This window comes from Apteryx mantelli, chromosome 9 (assembly GCF_036417845.1).
Source record: "Apteryx mantelli isolate bAptMan1 chromosome 9, bAptMan1.hap1, whole genome shotgun sequence".
In the NCBI taxonomy this organism is placed as follows: Eukaryota; Metazoa; Chordata; class Aves; order Apterygiformes; family Apterygidae; genus Apteryx; species Apteryx mantelli.
The window spans coordinates 9615480-9634295 of NC_089986.1; the positions used below are offsets into that span (position 1 = coordinate 9615480).

The 18816-nt window shown below is 40.5% G+C and overlaps 1 protein-coding gene across 1 annotated transcript in view; it reads left to right on the top strand.

Annotated features, from left to right (window-relative positions):
* The window catches only part of USP13 (ubiquitin specific peptidase 13), a 54495-nt gene that overhangs the window by 14110 nt on the left and 21569 nt on the right, over window positions 1–18816 (top strand). Inside the window, exons 3-8 of the mRNA XM_067301642.1 lie at window positions 1362–1422; window positions 11084–11205; window positions 11644–11786; window positions 11993–12177; window positions 16683–16777; window positions 17981–18168. Coding sequence (XP_067157743.1) covers window positions 1362–1422; window positions 11084–11205; window positions 11644–11786; window positions 11993–12177; window positions 16683–16777; window positions 17981–18168 — 794 coding nt within the window. The remainder of the gene's footprint in view (window positions 1–1361; window positions 1423–11083; window positions 11206–11643; window positions 11787–11992; window positions 12178–16682; window positions 16778–17980; window positions 18169–18816) is intronic.

Here is an 18816-nt window from a genome sequence, read left to right on the forward strand (position 1 = left end):
TTGCTTGGCTAATCTCTTTCCACTTGTTAAATTCCAGTAGTATTTAAAAAAAAAAAAAAAGAATGTTTTGTTATTTTTCACTTCACTGAGGAAAATGATGTATTTTTTTTATTGCTGGCATTGCATCCCTGACTCCCTTTCCATAGGGTTCATCTGTAGGGATAATAGGTTTTGTTCTTAAGTGCAGCCAAGGAGTATTAGTTGGCATCTGCTCTTTCTAAGAATGGAAAAATTTCCTATGGCCTACAAGACCTTACTGATGATTCAAGCAGTTTGCTTTGGCCAAAGCTTTATTTATGTGGTGAAGGGAACCACCCAAAATATGTGACCGTTTCACCTACCGAAGAGCAGAGGCAAACATGAACTTTCCCTAGGCTGACAGGTTCTTGGCTGGTTTCTCTCCACCTGTTGTATCCCAATATTATCAAAAAAAAAAAAAAAAAAGTCACCTAACAACCTCACCACTTACACTGACATTATAGACTATATAATAAATCATGTTGACATTATAGCTACAGAGGTTATTTAGTGATTTGATTTAATAACGCATGTTAATGAACAGCTTAAATAGACAACATGTAATAGTGAGTGCATTGACTTATACGTTTGTTCAGCTACTATCATTTTACCCAGTAATCTGAGCTATTTGGAACTGAGAAATTGATGCTTGAAAATGAGTGTCAGTGGAATGTGTGGGAAGTTACTATCTCTTGATGTGTAGTTTAACTATATTAAAAAAAAAATAATCCCCCCTGAACTGTTGCTTGGGTTTTGCCAGGTTTCCTCCATACTCTCTAATACTAACAGAGCATGGTCATAACTTGGATTGATATTAATGGAAGCAGGCTTAGATTCTGACTGACAGGGATTTTTTTTCTGGATAGAAGAAAATTAGCTGAGCTAAGGGATCACAGTGAAGTGGTCATACTGAAAATTGTTATGGAATATTGAATCTTTTATTCCAATTTCTTTTTTTTCTTTTTTTCTAGCTTTAGTCATTAAGAAATACTGTAGGCATCCGGTGGTGGGAGGTCTGAGTGATACTCCATGTCCCATCTTGATAACAGGACAGCAGTCACCATTAGACATGCTCTGCTTAATTGCTAGTAGAGGAAAGTGAAAGGATTCGGATGGTGGCTTACTTTCTCACTCCTTAAGGGTGGCAAGCAGCGATGAGTCGAGTCTCCTTGTCAGAGGTGAATGAAGAGAATTTGCATTCTTTCTCAGTAAGGGCTGTCATTTAACAGAGGGATCATGAACAGATCTGTTTTGCCTCTCAGAAATGGTGAAGGTGTGGAGTTGTGACTGATTCACTTTTGTTTCACTTGATGGATTTTTAATTGTCTCTTTCTCTTTTCCAGAAGGTACCAGGGGCATCTGGTGGAGCTTTACCAAAAAGGAGGAATGCTAAGCTATTTTTAGGTATTGTGAACAGCTGCTTTTGCACAATCCCTTCCTGACCCTGTCTGCATGCGTACTTGGGTTCTGTTCACCATTGTGTCTGGCTTTGGGGCTCCTTGTGGGTTTTCTTTTTCTGAGTTTTTTTTTCCTTTTTCATTTTAGTTTTTAAAGTTTGTCCAAGCAATAAGTAATTCTTAGGAATTTTGATGTGTATTTGGAAATAAATGTACATATTAATGAAACATTTATTTTAAGCTAAATTGGCCCCTCAACTATCCTCCAGCAGTTTAAAGCTTGATAGATGCTTTTTGATTAGTTCTGTCCCTTCCCTCTGTTTATAATATTCACATAACACCTTTTTATTAAAACATTTATCTGTACTTAATGCTTCGATATAGCAGGGCCCCAGTGTGGCACTGTTCTGCTCAGCAGCTGTTCACAGGAAGGGTTGTTTTCACTTCACTGACGTTATTACACAGGTAAACGCTCTTAAGTGATTGTTCTGGTCTCTCCTGTGATGAATGCAGCAGTACGTATATCACCTCCCTCTTTTATGAGTTCCTATTCTGTTATGTCCACCATTATCCCCTCACTTTACAGAAAGCATAGTTTTCTTGATGTATCTCTTTCATCAAAACCTGGTTTTCTTTGATATCAGTTGATTCAGATTGTCTAGAAAACCTGAGGGCCTCATAGATATGTATGGGGGAACTTGCTGCAATGCCTGTATCCTCCCTCATCCCACCCCTTGTGGTAGTTTTCTGAGTCTTACATTGTTTATTCTTTCTGTACCAACAGCAAATAAGTGAATTTTTCTTCTGGTGACGAAGAGGTTAAATATTTTCATTACAATTGCCAGCTCTTATGGCTAGGGGGGAACAATAGCATGGCCTCTCATTGGAATTGCTTTGATCTGTGGAATGTGTCCCTAAGAAGCCCTTGCAGATTGTGATTGATTAAATTGTTGTTGTTGTTAACGTCTGGAGTAAGTTTTGCGAGGAGAGCTTAGAGAAGAGAAGTCTTAGTAAGATGGGTCATAAACAGATGAAACTCTTTTTGTAGGAAGAAACCATTTAATGAGGAGTGAATTGACAAATGCTGGTTCTAAATGCCGTTTACTATTAGTTTATATCAAAAATAATGTTTCTCACTGGACAATTATTGGTTGATTCAAAAACAAAGCTGGCTGCAATGCAGCAATGGTTGTATAGTGTTAGCAACGTGAGTGTAAACAAGAAGTGCAAAAACACAGTCAACTTTATTCTTGCTGATTTACTGCATACCTTTGAGGCTCATTGTGGTATACCAGCACGCATTGTACGTGGCTTCGTGTCTCTGATACGCCGTATTGGAGGAGTTCTTAAATTCCATCCTTGTACATGAACATTTTGCTCCCACTGAGTAGATCTGGTGCAGTAGTTTCAACTGTCTTGGTCCCAGTTAATTTATGAAGGCAGTGCAGTTTCACTGGGATGGATTTAGCCCACTGAACTGTCGCTATTTAATCCAGGACTTCTGGAATCTGATGCATTTGTGAAAATTTATCTCATCTGATCTGTTCTGCTGTAGTCCTCTCTGTAATCCCTGCTGCCTGGAAGTAAAATGGTATCAACTGTCTGCACTGGTCCTTGAGGTAGTATTTCCAACGTATCCAAATGCTCTGTATCCAGTACTTTGGATCTGTTTTTTTTTTTTTTTGCCATACTTAAAGAAATGAGTGAAGAATTATTCCTGACTACTCATATTTGAGGAAATGAAAGCACATGGCAGTCAGCTATGTTGACTGAGTTGCAAGCGACAGCAGAGGCGATTAGCAAAATTTGTTATCTCATCTCTTAACCCACTGGCCCTCTCTACAGGGCTGCTTCCTCACTGGTTCAGAACTGCCTGTCTTCTCAACTGAACTGAACTTTTTAGCTTTCTCTTTCTCACTGTGACCTTGGAGATCTGTGATAGAGGTTTGCACTAAGCTGGCTGTCATCAGCCCATATATATACATGCCATTTAGGGTTTACTTCGTTAGACAAGAATAGGCAATGTTCAATGGTAACTTTAACATCACTGTGTTTCTAGGTGTCTCCATCTGAATAAATCCCTGAAGGCCCAGAGAATTAAGCTTTGTGTTCAAAGTCAGTCCAGCTTGGGCATTTGTTGCATTGCTGCTTATAATCCTCTTTGATGTAAGGCTATTAAGGCTATTAAACCCCTTTCAATCTCTTAGGTATTAGGAAAACATCTTTTGGATGCTCATTGATTGATTTCCAGCACTGCTGCTATCCCGCAAATACAATAGAAACACAGGCTGGTTGAGTCACACTGTAAGCTTTATTTTTTGCCAAATATTGACAGATCCATAGTGAAGTGTGTGTGTGTGAGATTTTTTTTGGAGAAGGGTGGAGACTGTTATCTGTAGGAGTTCTGTGTTGTAATCAGGAGGCATAACAACATTGTAGGTAGAAATGTGTAAATTGTCTTTAATCTAGCTTGTTCAGGTATTGCGAGGCAGTGGGGATCTGGTAACTTTAGCTCAGATTGTCCTGGCTTTCTGGGGATTTGGGGTGGTATGTAAAGCAGACTGTCTGCACCAAAGCGCATGGAGTAGTATCCTCATTGCTTTGTTACCTACGCTAGGAAGTTTAAAGCTATTTTGTGCTTGTCAATATGTGCGACTATCATGCAAAGAAGTTTTAGATCAAATATGTAAAGTGAAAAGAAATTAATTGATAGGACCAGATAGTATTCCACATCGCTTTTGAAGCAGCTCAGATAAGAAATTGCTGGATGGCTTTCTGTGGTATGTAACCTCTTGCTCAAATCAGCTACAGTATGGTAAATGTGACAGTGGTTTTGAAAAAGGGCATGATGGGACCAGGAAAAGTGTCATCAGTAAGTTTAATTTTCATATTAAACTTCATATTCATATCTGGAAGAAAAAGTAAGGAGCAGAACTAATAGAAAGTTGTATAAATATGACAGAATGGAAAAAAAGCATTGTGGCTTTTACAAAGTGAACTAATGTTTCCAGGTCTGCTAGAATACTTTGATACATGGATATGTATCCATGGATAAGAGCAATTACAGAACAAACTATGTTTTTTGTTGTTGTTGCTGTTTTTTGAAATAAGAGGGAAGATCCTTGTATTGATGGGAGTGGAGGCCCACTTCTCACAGTAGAAAGCAGGGTGCCCCTGGACCTGCTACCGCCAGAAGCTATCAGTGAAGACCTTCATAATATTGTAATGATGAAGAATTAATGTGATCATAAATGATATGGAAAGTGATTGAAAAATGAGGTGACAGATTTTGATGATTGATATCAAAATATCCAGGAGATAAATCTAAAAGTGCTTTTTAATGTGTGCTACTGAGTAACTAAACAATAGATGAAGTAAATGTTGAAAAATGCAAAACATGACATGCAAGAGGAGAAGCTCTTTGTGTGTGCCCAGTGATGGGGTCTAAATTAGCTGTTATTGTTTGGAAAAGTAGTCTTGAGACTCGGTGTCGATAGTTCTCTGAAAATACCAGCTCAGTAGTTAGCAGCAGCAAAAAATCAAATGAAACATTAGGAATAGAGTGATGTTTTCTATTTTGTTTTCTATTATTCTGCTTTATAAATGAGAAGTGAGCCTGTGTTTTGAACAGAGTAACCAGAGGTGTATGCAGTATCTGTCGCGTGCAGTCTGTCTTGCACACGCTCTTGCTTTCTCTCACTCTCTCTCTTTCTCTCCAAAAAAACAACAAAAACTCCCACAACCAGAAAAATCTTAGCATAACTAGGAAAGGAACAGAGAAGGGCAACAAGGTGAGAGATGTGGAATAGCTTCTAGCTGATAAAAGGCTCTCTGTCTGACTTTTCAGACTGGAGAAAGAGAAGACTGAAGGGAGAAAATATGATGGAGATGTGTAAAAATCATGAGCAGCCTGGAGAAAGTGAATAGGGAAAGAATATTATTATTTCTCATACTGCAAAAATTAGGTGTCTCCTAATAAAATTATCTGACAGCAAGGAAAACAAGCAGAGGAAGTACCTTTTCCTGTAACAAGTAATTAAATTGTGGAATTCATCACCACATAATGTTTTAGATGCTAAAATATAAATGAGTATGAATATAAATGAAAATATAAATGAAGTTTAAAAGCACTTGACTAGTTCATGATGTAAAGTTCTGGAAATGACTCTGACACAATGACATAGATACAACTAGTGGTATGAGAAGTCCCTGAGCTACAGATAGATGGCTGGAAGCTAGGAGGTACACACCTAGGGAAGAATCGCTACATGTTTGCCCTGTTCTAATACCCTCTTCCTGGGTGCCTATTGACCCGTGCCAGGGACTGGACTCTAGGCTAAACAGAGCTGGTAAGGTGGCTGTCATAAAACTTAGCTGTGGACAGATGTCTTCTTCCAGATCAGTTACCATAACTGTATCTGCTGGGGGAGCAATCTGTGCGAGCTCAGTTTTGAGCAAAGGCAGAGCTAACTTAGATCATGAATTAACTGTTTTGAAGTACTCGGATGAACAACTCTGCCAGCAGATCTTGAGGATGGTAATTGGTGGTGAAAGGAGTGTCAGTGAGGAACAGTATCCATGACACATGGCTTGTCACAGAGAAGACCTCAGAAAGGAAGAGCAAACTTTCACTTAGCGAGCCTGGAAGAACATGTAAACTTGCTGAGCTTTTCTTGGATGCGCCTGCCTGCCTACGGCAGTGAATCCAGTTATACCTACAACTGTAACTCGAAGTGTAAAGACCATTTGAAAGAGTGGCCATACTGGATCTTACCAAAGCTCCACTTAGCTCTCCTAGCTCTAATAGTAGCCAGAGGCAGAACCCTCTTTTCAGTAGGGATGTTTTTGTTTTCCAAGCTTCCGAAGAGGACTTTCATCACTGGTAGTTTATGTTTATGCAAGTAAGCACATATAGAGTAGGGACAAATCTGTGAGTGAAAAAATAGTGATTTAGGCTGATTTGAGTGCTTTCTGGCAATATTTTTAAATCTTAGCCCGATAAAGTTGTGCCAGTGGTGTGGCACATTGTTACAACAGTAACAGTGGAACTGGTTAGAACACGAGTGAACCTGTTGCTTTCTGGTTTTGCCGTCTAAGCTTGAGTTGAGCTGAGCTTGAGAAGGGTGAGCAGAGACCTCACACGAATGGAGTCTTAGCAGTTTGCTGTTTTAAGTGGAGCTGTGGAAAGTAGGCTAGATTAACAAAACCTAATGTTGCTAGCAAAACAGTTAAGAATTTTAAGCTTGGTGGTTCAGTTTTCCTTGTTTAATGTATGACTGTGCTAGAAACCCAAAGGGTGAGGTACCTATCTAGTAATAAGAACAGCATATTAATGCTTCGGAGAGTAGCAAGATGAATGTGATCCTACATATAGTGAATGATGCAAGTGATCCTGTTAGTGAGTATTGCTTTTCCTTTCTCCATAAATGAGAATGTTATGGCTATAAAGTTTATTTATTATTTATCTTCTTTGTTTTTATAGTTCCTCTAATGAGGTTGGGTTTTTTTAGATGTGACTGAAGACATGTAAACTGAATAGCTTATAGTTTACAAAGTGCTGCTGGAATTATGGTGATTTAGAGGCTTCAGGAAGAAATGATTTGATTTAAAGACCCAATCCTCCACTTTCACATCAATACAAATTTGTCCATTGCTTTCAGTGAGAGCAGGGTCAAGCCCAAATTCCTCAGATGACTTTCTAGGGTTTCAAAATTAGTTGCAGGCTTGTTAGTCAACATCCTCATTCAATTTTCACATTTGTGTTCCCTTTCACAGACATACACATCCACGTGGACAGGAAATCCTGTTTGGGGGTCCTGTCTGGAATCTCCTTGTGCCACTATTATTAGTGCAGTCAGTTGGTAACTTGTCTAAATCTGATCTGGGCATGTTCACGCTGTCTCTTCCCCACCAGCAGGTTGGTTTGCAGTACTCTGTCTTACACCTCCAGCTGCTGTTTTCAGTCAGTCCAGCAGCAGTGCACTTCTCGCTGTCACTAAAGTCATCTGTGGAGGAAATTTACTCTACTGACTGCTTGCCCAAAATAACGTCAGTCCAGCCTCCGTTTTAATGTGTCTGTTATTTTGCTTTCCCTGTTGTCCTGGCCTCCCAACACAACACTTATGGCCTATGGACACTTTGTTTTAGTGACCACAGCGTTTGCTTGGGACTCTGACTCGGCACTGTAGAGCTCCTAGTCGCCTAGAAGGGGAACATTATCATGTGGACATTCACCACCAAGCTGTCAGCTCTTTAAAAAGATTGCAAACCAGTTGGTTGTATTGCAGCAGTCTGAGGTCTCAGAACTGAAGTAAAGCCATTATTGGATTCCTTTACACACAGTGCCTTGGCATCTTGGAAGGTCAACCTTGTCCAGGAAACAGCCATGTGTGAAGCACAGTGAAGCTTCATAGTATTCAATGCTACTTGTGTTATAGTCATTTTCAATTGCATTTTTGTTTTGCAAGTTAAAGTAAATCTCCCCCTGTCCCTCTTTCCCATGGTTACTCTTGTTCCTCTCTCAAACTCCACTCTAGTTTTAAAATCCAAGTTTGAAACTCTCTGCAGACAACACGTGGTGGCCAGTGATAGTGGCTTTGGGGTGAACCTCTGCCTCACTTAGTGTGGACTCCATTGCCTACTGTTAAAGGTATCTGTTTCTATTCATTATATCTAAGCTCATGCTTTCTTGGCTCTGTTGGCCCTTGCAGAGGTGCAGTGAATAGAATGCAGGTAGAACTTCTAACTAAACTTAGCAGCTGGGGCTCTCAGCACATAGAGGCCAAGATCTGAAAGAATGAGTAGCGTTTTTAGGGTTCTCAACTTGACATCATTAAGGGGTCTGTCTGACAGTCCGCAAAAGGGATTAATTTATGTGGTTGTCTGCTGTATGAAGAGATTTGAGTCAGTGACCTTAGAAGTCCCTTCCAGTCTTATGTACTGGATTTGAACTCTGAAAAATTAAGTATATTCAGAGTGCTAATTGCCAAAATGCATTGGTTCTTGTAATTCTGATTCAGAGGGAGTAGGTGTATGGAGTGGAAATGTACCAACTTTGCATGGTTGCTTTTAAAAGTGGAATTGCCAGTTGAATCCTCATGTCTTTTTCTGGAACTGTTATAATGCTGTGTGTATCTTTCTTTAAAATAAGAACTGTGATGCTGCCATATTGGTGTGTCAGACATCCGGAATGGCTATGCTGAGAGGGCATCATTTTCTACTTTTCTAATAATCTGAATGGTATGAAGCCTGAAGAGGTAAAAAGGAACTTTCCTTCTCTTCCCTTTGCACACAAAAGGCTGGATGCTCCTAAGTGTGTGATGTCCTTAAATGGCAGAGGATGCTTGCTAATAGGATACCCAGTCTTTCATCTCTGGATCACTGGTTCAAACTCAGGTCAGGTCAGTAGCAATAAAGTCACTACTGTCATTATCCAGCTTATGAGATGAAGTGAAGTGTGTGTCTGAATCTTGAACCTATATCGCTGCTGCTTTTATATAGCTGATTGAATATACTAAAAACTTATGATACCAATATTATAAGGCAATAAAAATACCAGTGAGCCTTACACGTGTCTACCAATAACAATTAATGGCTGATGTGAGCTGTCCTCAGGTTCCCTCTGGTGGCTGAGCAAAGTGTGTGACTGCAAGACCTGGAAGAGGCATTTGCTGCCTTTAAGCCTGTCTGGATATACACTGAGTTTTTATCCTATTTGAGGAACCTGCATGAAATGAAACCTCTGTCATATTTAGATGGTAGTCAGTATTTTCAGATTTGCTGTGCTGGCCACCATCAAATTTCTGGGCACTGTGTGAAACCTCTGTGTGATGTGTTGCCATATGTATCAGCAGCTTGAAAACATGCAAAAGAGCTTTCAGATGCAGGCTGGAAGAACTGCATCTGTTGAGATTCTCTCCTTTTTTCAAAGCACAAGATTGTAATACAAATTGTGAAAGAAGCCTGAAGGAAAGCAAGGTTGGTGGTTATTTGTATTAGGCTGCAGTTAGGGAAAGGATCCTTATGCAAAGAAGTGTGATTCAGGGAATTAGTAACAAGTTAATTTTTCTTCTTTATAAACGCTGTGCTTTCGGTATAAAAAAAAATTGTTGCCTTGGTGTCTGGACTCAGCTGGTGGGAGGGACATTTGGTCAGTCGCTGTTGAGCAAGAGGTCATGTCACCAAAAGTCACTGATGGTGGGTGTTGTCACCCCTCAGGAGTGACTGGTGCAGCAGGTAGGTCAAGAATTGAATGGAAACTGGTCTATGTTCTTCTCAAGAGGTGATCTTTCCAGGTCAAGTTAATTTTTTTTTTTATATTTAATATAGTTATTTTATCACTTGGGCTGTTCATACTGTTACTGTTCTGTGAATAAATAGAAAGCTTAGTTTCCTGAATCTTCACTTCACTCCAGAATATACATTTGAGTTTTCAAACATTCCATGGGTACAGTGGTTGCTGCCAATGCTTGTTTAGTATTGAATCGCTTGTTAAGTATATGCATGTGCTTGGAGTGCAAATTAGGGCCAGCTTTAGCTATTGCTAATTCATTTTCTTTCTTGGTCAAACTTTCTTCTACCAGTGACTGTCTGGTATATAGGAATATGGTAGTTCCTACTTTCCTGGATGCTCCCATCCTTGCCCAGTCTGTCTCTCCTTGTGGTTGAATCTTGTGAAATGTGCCTGGTACAGCATATGCATGTTTGGTTTTAACTTCTTCAGTTGTCCTGGGAGAAACTGAGCAAGATTTTTATTAACTCAGTCATGTCCATATGGGATAGTTATGTTTTTGATAAAGCCTGAGATGTAAACACTAGCCATATGTTTTATTTGTATACCTTCCTGGCCTCTTTCTGGGTGGACTTCTTACTGGACAAGAATGTTCTCCACTTTAGCTAATGTTGCTTGAGCAAGGCTTGTATTTAAGTGAGAAAATCATCCTCACACTGGAATAAGAGTACTCACAAACACTAAGTCTGATCTTCAAAGGAAAGTTTTATGAGTTCATATTGTTATAACAGATATAGTTACCCTGGTTACAGAGTGGAGTTGGCAAGACTGAGATAATGCTGGTATAACTGTACTTGCTCTAACTGCTTGAGACTATGGGTGGCATGTGGGAACATGACCACAGCCAACTTCATGAGAGGAAGGGCCAGAGGTACAAGCTGGTTGGGAGCCCAAGCATATTTCAGCCAAATCTGTGATCTGGACAATATGGGGAGCCAAAACAGAAGTGCATCGTCCTTTTTCTGCAATTTAGGCTTAGGTAGTGTGACCTTGTCTCCAAATTGTAAAGTGATTCAAGGTCCTGGGTAAAAAGCACAACAGTCTTGCATCCTGATTTTGTCCAAAATGAGCAGAATTTTGTTAGATGCTGCCCAAAGTGCAACAATGCTTGTGCTTGGAGAGGGGCCAGACCAAACGTGCTTGTGAATGGGGTTTAGATTAAGAAGATCGTTTTGGTCCTTGGCACACCCCCTGGCAGAAGTGGTCACGTTTTAGCATGGGTCAGGATTTCACAAACATTCTGGCCAGAAAAAATTACTGACAGTGTCAGCTTCCAGACGGCTGTCAGGCAGGCGATGCTTCATAGTTGTACCGCTGCCATGGTTTAGGAACCTTGATCTTGGGACCATCTCCTAATGTTTCACGTCTTGTTTTCCAGATCTAGAGACAAATGGTGATCTAAGCAGTGATGACTTTGAATATGAAGATGAAGCGAAGCTTGTTATATTTCCTGATCACTATGAAATCTCATTACCAAACATAGAAGAGTTACCAGCTCTGGTCAGTGAGTGTGTGAAGCTGATGATAGTAATTGTCTCTCACTTCCATTTTTAACCAGATTGTCTTTTGTTTTTTTGTGTGTTATGCTTGTTTTTACATAAGGGCCTCTCCTTACCAGCTTTAATAGAGGGACCGGCATTTTAAAAAGTCTGTTCTGTCTTTATTTCTTGGATTTTCTTTTACATCCTTTATTCCTACCCTTAATGTGATGCCAGCTTGTCCCAGGGAAAGTCACACAGCATGTTTTGTTGTGCTTGCTCTCCTGCTATAATAATAATGGTAATAACTGCAATCTAGCAGAATACTTGCATATTTAAGCATATAAATATTCTACTGATATCCAGTTATGTATGTGTTTAGCAAGTGGACTGAGCGCCAGCTTCTGTCCAGTCACTGAATTGTATTAGATTTCGAGTTTAACATATCTTTGTTTTCCAGGTGACAATAGCTTGTGATGCACTCCTCAGCGCAAAATCACCCTACAGGAAGCAGGACCCTGACTCCTGGGAAGAAGAACTACAGGCATCTAAACATGCCAAGACACTTGTACAGTTAGACAATGGTGTTAGAATTCCCCCCAGGTGAGGGTAGCAAGGTTTGTTCATTGTAGGCTGGCCAGCGCAGTCCAGAATAAAAGAATTAAAGCCAACAACTCGGCCAACAATTTTCTTACATGCCTCTTGGCTGGGCATGTATGTTTGATTTGACCTGCCGTAATGATTTGGGAATGCAGGACTGGTTCATGCCTTACTTATTACTTATTTTTTTTCCTTGTTTTCTCTTACAGTGGTTGGAAGTGCTCAAAATGTGACCTGCGGGAAAATCTGTGGCTAAACCTGACAGATGGTTCAGTGCTGTGTGGGAAGTGGTTCTTTGATGGCAGTGGGGGAAACGGTCATGCACTGGAACACTACAAGGAGATGGGGTATCCCCTGGCAGTCAAGTTGGGAACCATCACTCCTGACGGAGCAGGTCAGCTGCCTGGCAGGTTCTGAGATGGGGTATCTTTTGTGCATGACACTAATGGTGTATATCCATTATCAAGTGGATTTGTGCCTCCAGTGTAAATATTTGAGAGTCTGATATGGAAAGGAAACTCCATGACTTCGTGAATCCTGGGGAGGGGGGGAGCACACTCCATTTGGAGAAAGCCAAAGCCCTTGCCTTTTTTACATACTCCACTCCTCCTGTTTTATATATGATGCAAATGGGTTTTTGGTTTTGTCTAATGGTAGATCCATAATAGATTGGGAAGAATGGTGTTCTGAAACACTAGAGTCTTGAGAACCAATATTTTTCAATTCTGCTACATTTGCTATGCAAATTAGGGCAAATGGTTCAATCTTATGTAACACAGAAGTAACAGCAGAGTAACAGGCAGAAAACTCCATTCTTATCAGCATGTCTGTTTGTGGTGTGTGTTTTTTCTTTTCTTTTCTTTTCTTTTTTGTTTTGTTATGGAAATCATGCCATTTTTCCTTGTTGGTTCAGTAACATTTTGTTCAGTCTAATGAATGCTCATCTTCATGGGGCTGCTGTGATGCTCGTTTGTAAAAAGCCTGAAGATTCTAAGAGGGAAAAAAGCTATAGAAGTATCCGTGTTTGCGTATGCCAAGCATGACATTCTACAGTGTCACTGTGGAGAGAATTATGGTGTGTGAGGATTAGGCAGAGCATAAACATGAGCTGAAAAAGTCATAAGCAAAGAGATCCTTTTCTGCAGCGCTAAGGAGCTCATTACTCTAAGGAGTAATAAAAAAGCAGAAGAACAGATACCATGATTATATTTGTTTTCTAGTGCTCGTGGCCATATGGATGAAAAAGAGCTGTTTGGAGCAGCCTCTTTTTTATACGCATCAGTGAGGATTTTTCATCTTTTAAGTCTTAGTGAGTTTCAGGGAAAAGATACTGTAGTCAGATTCACCCAGCTGTGCCACAGAATCATTGAGCAAAATTCATTCTCTTCTCTCCCAGATGAAATATTGCTTCCTTGTGTGAGCTCAGTCTTGGATGATTTCTGTCTGAATCTCTCAAATATTGAAGGTATTTAGGATTTACCCAGCTGCAGATTTCAAACTCATCTAGAAAAGAAACAGAATATTCTTTAGTGTTTGTTTCAATGGGATTTTTGGCATCTTTAGCAGGCGTACTTGTTTCCTATGGCTGTTCCCCTTCTGCCTCCCACTTATCAGCTGCTTCCTGTCCTAGGTGGCCTTTGGGATAACAAAGGACAGGCTGTCATCCTTCCCTCTGAATGGGGGGCAGCAGCTGTTCTCCACAGGCCTTTGTTCTTGTTCTGGATGACGTTAACTTTGTTTCCCTATAGAAAAGACTCCCTTCCCCCACCTCTCCTCATTTCCTTTTCAGTAATTGCTCTCTCTGATCTATATTGCAATGGTAATCATAACTGCTCTATAGGGCTGGATGACAGATGAGCCTCAGAAAAGAAGCTCCATGGCTGAATGTGACTCAAAGTCTGTCTGCTTCCTGCTTCCCTGGGCTGGGGGTGAAGAGGTGAGGGTAGAGGAGTAATAAATGTTAGACCTTCTGCTGACTTATTCTTTTTTCACACCAGTGAGAAGGCAAAAAAGGTGTTGGCAATACTCCACTTATTCCTACACTACTTATGCACAGAGCGAGCAGCGGCATAGGCGGGAGAACTTTTCATCTTTTCTCAGGAAATCTGTGTTGCATAAATTGTGAAAGGTTCTGGGGCATTAGCCCCATTATTTAGCCTTTTGTCAACAAATAGATCTGGGACCAGCTCAGAAATTGAACCCGAACTTCTAGCTTCCAGTCTGGGATCTCAGACAAAATGCACAAGAGAGTCAGAAAAGTTGCCAGAAAAGTTGCCAGAAAAGTTGCATACTTCTCTAATTTGAGTACTTCATGGCAGACTGCTACCCTCCTAGCTCTCTTGACAATGCCACTAGATTTCTTTTCAAGTTGTTTTGAGGTCACATGTCTGAAACTGGTTTGAGGACTAAAGAATAGAACAAGGGTTGGAAGTAGGAGGCCCTATCGAAGAGATACTTCAATGAGTTGCTTTGTGAATGCCAGTCTCAGCAATTGTCAGATTCTTTGGGGGATCCTGGGGAACTTGTTTCTTAAGGGACAGTCCTACCGTTGCCTCTTTTATTTTAAGTGGAACGGAGTGATGCCTATACAGCCAGAATAGGCATAAATCTTGAACTCTGGAAGAAAAGGATGTACAGATAGCATTGTGTGCTTTACAATGTCATTTTTCTTTTCGTACCATGGTAGTAATTATTCTCTGTTTAATAATACACTGTGTTTTTTTTCTTCTGTTCCTCTCTCCCCCTTCCCTTTCCCACGGATGTGATACCAGGTTTTGTTCATTACATTTGCCGACCTGTCTACATGCTGTATCTACCAGAGTCTGTATCAAAGCACTCCAGACCTGTCTTTGGGGCTCTTATGTTCTTGCTTTAATTAGCTGCTCTCTGATTTTTTTGAAATAGGTGGATTCTTCTCTCTCTCATGAGGTTAAGTTGCCCACACAGATGAATGTATTAAAGTATATGACACAAAAGCAGGGATTGAGCAAAGATTAATGTGTATCTTGTGTTCCATTTCTGTTGCTCTGGGCCAGCAGTCTCAGATGGTTGCTCTGTCTTCAGTTGCCAGAGCTAAGGAAAAATAAAATCCAAGCTTCCATGTTAAAGGCGGTCACCCAAGATCAGTTGATGTGTAATCTCACTCTGATAGGTGTTTGAACTTTGCAGGGTTTTTTGGCCGTGCAGTGACCTCATCAGAAGACTATGGGAATGTTGTGAGCTCTTGTGTATGGATGACCTGTAGTGTCTTCTGGGAACACTTGCTACCATACAATGGAATTCCAGCAGATGTGCAGCTACAGCCACATGCATGCCGGGCAGGTCACCCAGGACATCCGTTAATAGAGGGAGCGATGGCTAATCAGCAGCTGGCAGCATGACTCATGAGCACCATTCCTTGGTTTGAGAGATTGAATGTTTTTCATAGGGCCAGTAAACTTTAAAAGTTGCGTTACGTCCTAGAACACGGGCTAACCCTCAGCCTGTCATTTCAGCATGGGGTTTGATACTAGCACTCTTCAAGGACACTGCCTTCTAGTTAGAGTCTTATACAGGTGATGGGCTGAGTCATAGCCAAGGTCTGTAGCTGCCAGGAGAGGGCAAGATGAGGACTCTTCAAAAGTGGTATTTATGCTGTGAACAGCCTTTGTCTGGGTTCTTGCTCTCTTCTCCCCAGCTTATTAATCCTTTCTTCTGGCTCAGGTTTCTCTGTCAAGCTAGGACTAGTCATATGTGGCAGGGTTACAATGTGATACTCCACCGGGCATGAAGAAAACTTGGCTGAGAGAAGTGCAGATAGACTGGCAGAGGGGCAGGGGATTCTGGGTTTTGGTATGAGGGGAAACGAGAGCAGGGAAGTCTGGTCATACACTGCAGAGGAAGAAGGCAGAGAAGAGAGAAGATGAAAGGCCTGTTCAGGTCTCACTTGTGCATATCTTATCACTCGTGTACATGCATGATGCCTGCAGCTTTATTATTATATGCTCGAGTAGGTGAAAACTGCTCTGGACTCAGCTTCATGATGGGACTTGCTTGGTTAACACTGAAATGAGTTCTTCTCTTCTTTTTGTCCTTCTGTTGGATTTATTAAACTTGGTTTCCTAAGGAAAACATCATCACTGGATATATTACTTCTTTCCTCAGTTTGAACTTAGCCCTGCCAAATCTTCTTTGCGAGTTTACCTAAGGCCATAAGGACCTCTGATAGAGGTAGAACTGAAACCCCAATCTCCCATGCAATAAAGTAAGACACCCCAGTCACCAAACCAGCCTTTCGCTCTATCAGTGAGATCAATCTTCCAAGTCCAAGTTATTGCTAATAAAGAACCTATCAATCACTTGAATTTGCAGGCATTTCTCAATTCTTCCTGCATCTCCACAGAAAAAGGGCATAAGAGGATTCCTTGAGCTGTAATAGAAATTAAAATACCGTTGGCAGTAGTCAGTTGGCTTCATATACCAACAGTTTTAATGTGTCAGCGTGTATCTGATAGCTCCATAACAACTCAGAATTTCTTGTTGCCATAATCAAAATGTAGCCACGTATCTGAGAACGTTGTGTGCGCCGTTCCTTGTTTGCCCTACTTATTTTGGGGGGAAAAATACTGTAATAATTGTAAATATTCTTAGACTTAGGTTTTAATCTATGGGGGTGTCGCTCGCTCGTCAAGGGAATGTAATTCCTTTTAAGGAGAGTAGTTGAGGTGTGGAAATTTAAGGTACTTACTAAGCTGTACGGGTCTGTATGCGTGCATTTTTCTGCAGATCCTAACCGAACCTGGCAAATGTGAGTAAGGCATTTTGTAAAGGTGCTCTTGTACTGAGAATGCAATGTTGGTTATCAAAGATAAGGGATAACATTTGGTGCAAGTTGTCATCTACTTTTCTTTGCTTTTGTAGATGTCTATTCCTTTGATGAAGAGGAGCCGGTTTTAGATCCGCATATAGCAAAACATTTGGCACATTTTGGAATTGATATGCTGCAGATGCAAGTGGTATGAAATCCATCTTTTATTTAGATTGTTGTTCACTCTTCTAGATGGGGGTGGGGTGGGGACAGCAGAAAGGTCATACCTGTAGCTTATATTTGTGTGATTACAAGAGACTGTTATGATGGTATTTAGTTTTATAAAGAGTTCTACCAGTCTGTCCATGTCTTATTCTCTGTGCCCTGATACAGAGTGAATCCTAAAACCCAAATCTGAAAATTGCCTTCCAAAAGAGTTTGTAGTCTGTAGTTTACATGCTTCGCTTGTAGTGTGTTATGTACCATTTTCTTCAAAGATGAGAGAACTCATTCAATTAGAGAAGAATATCTGAAATATTTAATTAGTGAGTGATACAGTTCATGGAAGAAAGTCTATTGCATGTGTAAACAGAAAAGGTCTTAGGCAAAAATAAGCTAAGTAATGGATAAGTAAAAACATGATTGCAAGGTTATTTATATCAAATCATAAATTTAAATGTAGGTCTTGTTAATAAATATATTACAAACCCCAAATATACATACTGTCCCTCAGTCTAGAAGGCAGTGTGGACTATGGTATGGTGTACCAGAAAGGGGCTTGGGCAAACAGGGTCCTATTTGTTGCAAATAGGGCTCCTTCAGCTTGAAGGCGTGTAGTAGTGCTAGCAGTAAGTGACAGGATAGTGACCTGTACCAACAAGCTGTGTCCATACAAGCTGAAGGCTGAGCTTTGAATGGGAGAAACTTCAACATCGCAAATTTGGGCTTTCCCATGTGAATGAAGGGAAGAGTTCTTGGATCTCCAGCTTTCATTTTTTTTATTTGCTTGGACCATTTGCTGGAGGAACAGCTATTCCTGGCCATTGTGAATGGAATACAAAACCTGAAAAAATGAAGTGTTTTTAATGCTGAGGTTTGAGTTCACAACCCTGAGAGAAGAGGGACTCCCCACTGGGGCTGAGGTCCCAACTAGAAACACTCAAAGACCCAGTGCTCTGCAGTAAAGAGCTAATTGTACAGACAGGGCAGTGCTGGAAGAGCAAGCTGCCAGTGTTCTGGTCCTGCTCTCTTCCCCTACGTGGGGCATTTACTTCCCTTTCCCCATTGATTTGGCTGCTCTTTTCTAGAATATAGATCACAAAGTTGGTGATAATGATAGTAGCATCATAATAATTGTGGCTGAAGGTGTGTTTTTCTTTTTTTTTTAAGAGAACATTCTTGTTGCTTTCAGACAGAGAATGGGCTAAGAGATAATGACATCAAACCAAGAGTCTCTGAATGGGAAGTAATTCAGGAAGCTGGCATGAAACTCAAGCCCATGTATGGCCCAGGATACACTGGCATGAAGAACCTTGGAAATAGCTGCTACCTCAATGCTGTCATGCAAGCCATTTTCAGCATCCCAGAGTTCCAGCGAGCGTAAGTAGTTCCAAGACAGCTTTTGTTACCAACTTCTGCATTCCCCAATCTCTGTTTTTCTGAGCAAAATGGTATTTTAATTCTTACCTCTCCTGCAAACAGATCTCTTTCTGTTAGTTCAGTGACCACTTAGAAGTAGTGATTGTATTGTTCTGTTATGGAAAAGGTTGGAGCTCAAAACCCCATCTGCTTTGGAAATCAAAACTTGCTTTGGTTTCAGTGGTGGGGAATCATATGCCACCTTGCAAACTGAATTGCCCTGTCCCTGTTTTTTATTTATAGATCAGTATCACATCAGCTAGTGTTGTGGTTGGGGTTTTTTTTGTTTTTTGTTTTTTTTTTCCCCGACTGGCCCATGCCTTCATATAGCTGCAAGAATACAAATTCTATTCATACAGTGTCATTCATGCAAACATATTATATTGGTACAACCATGTTAATATTGATTCATGCTAATGTAAAACAATGCACTTTTTGCATACAGGCATGGCTAAGAAGAGGGAAAGTATATCAGCTAGAGGCATTTTTGATTAAAATTTGTATTAAAAAAATCTCATTTCATAAGAAGGGTAGCGTAAGCATATTCTTCTGCTGAATAATTAAAAAAGAAAAAGAATAAAAGCATTTTTGCTTGTGTCTGCCTGTCAT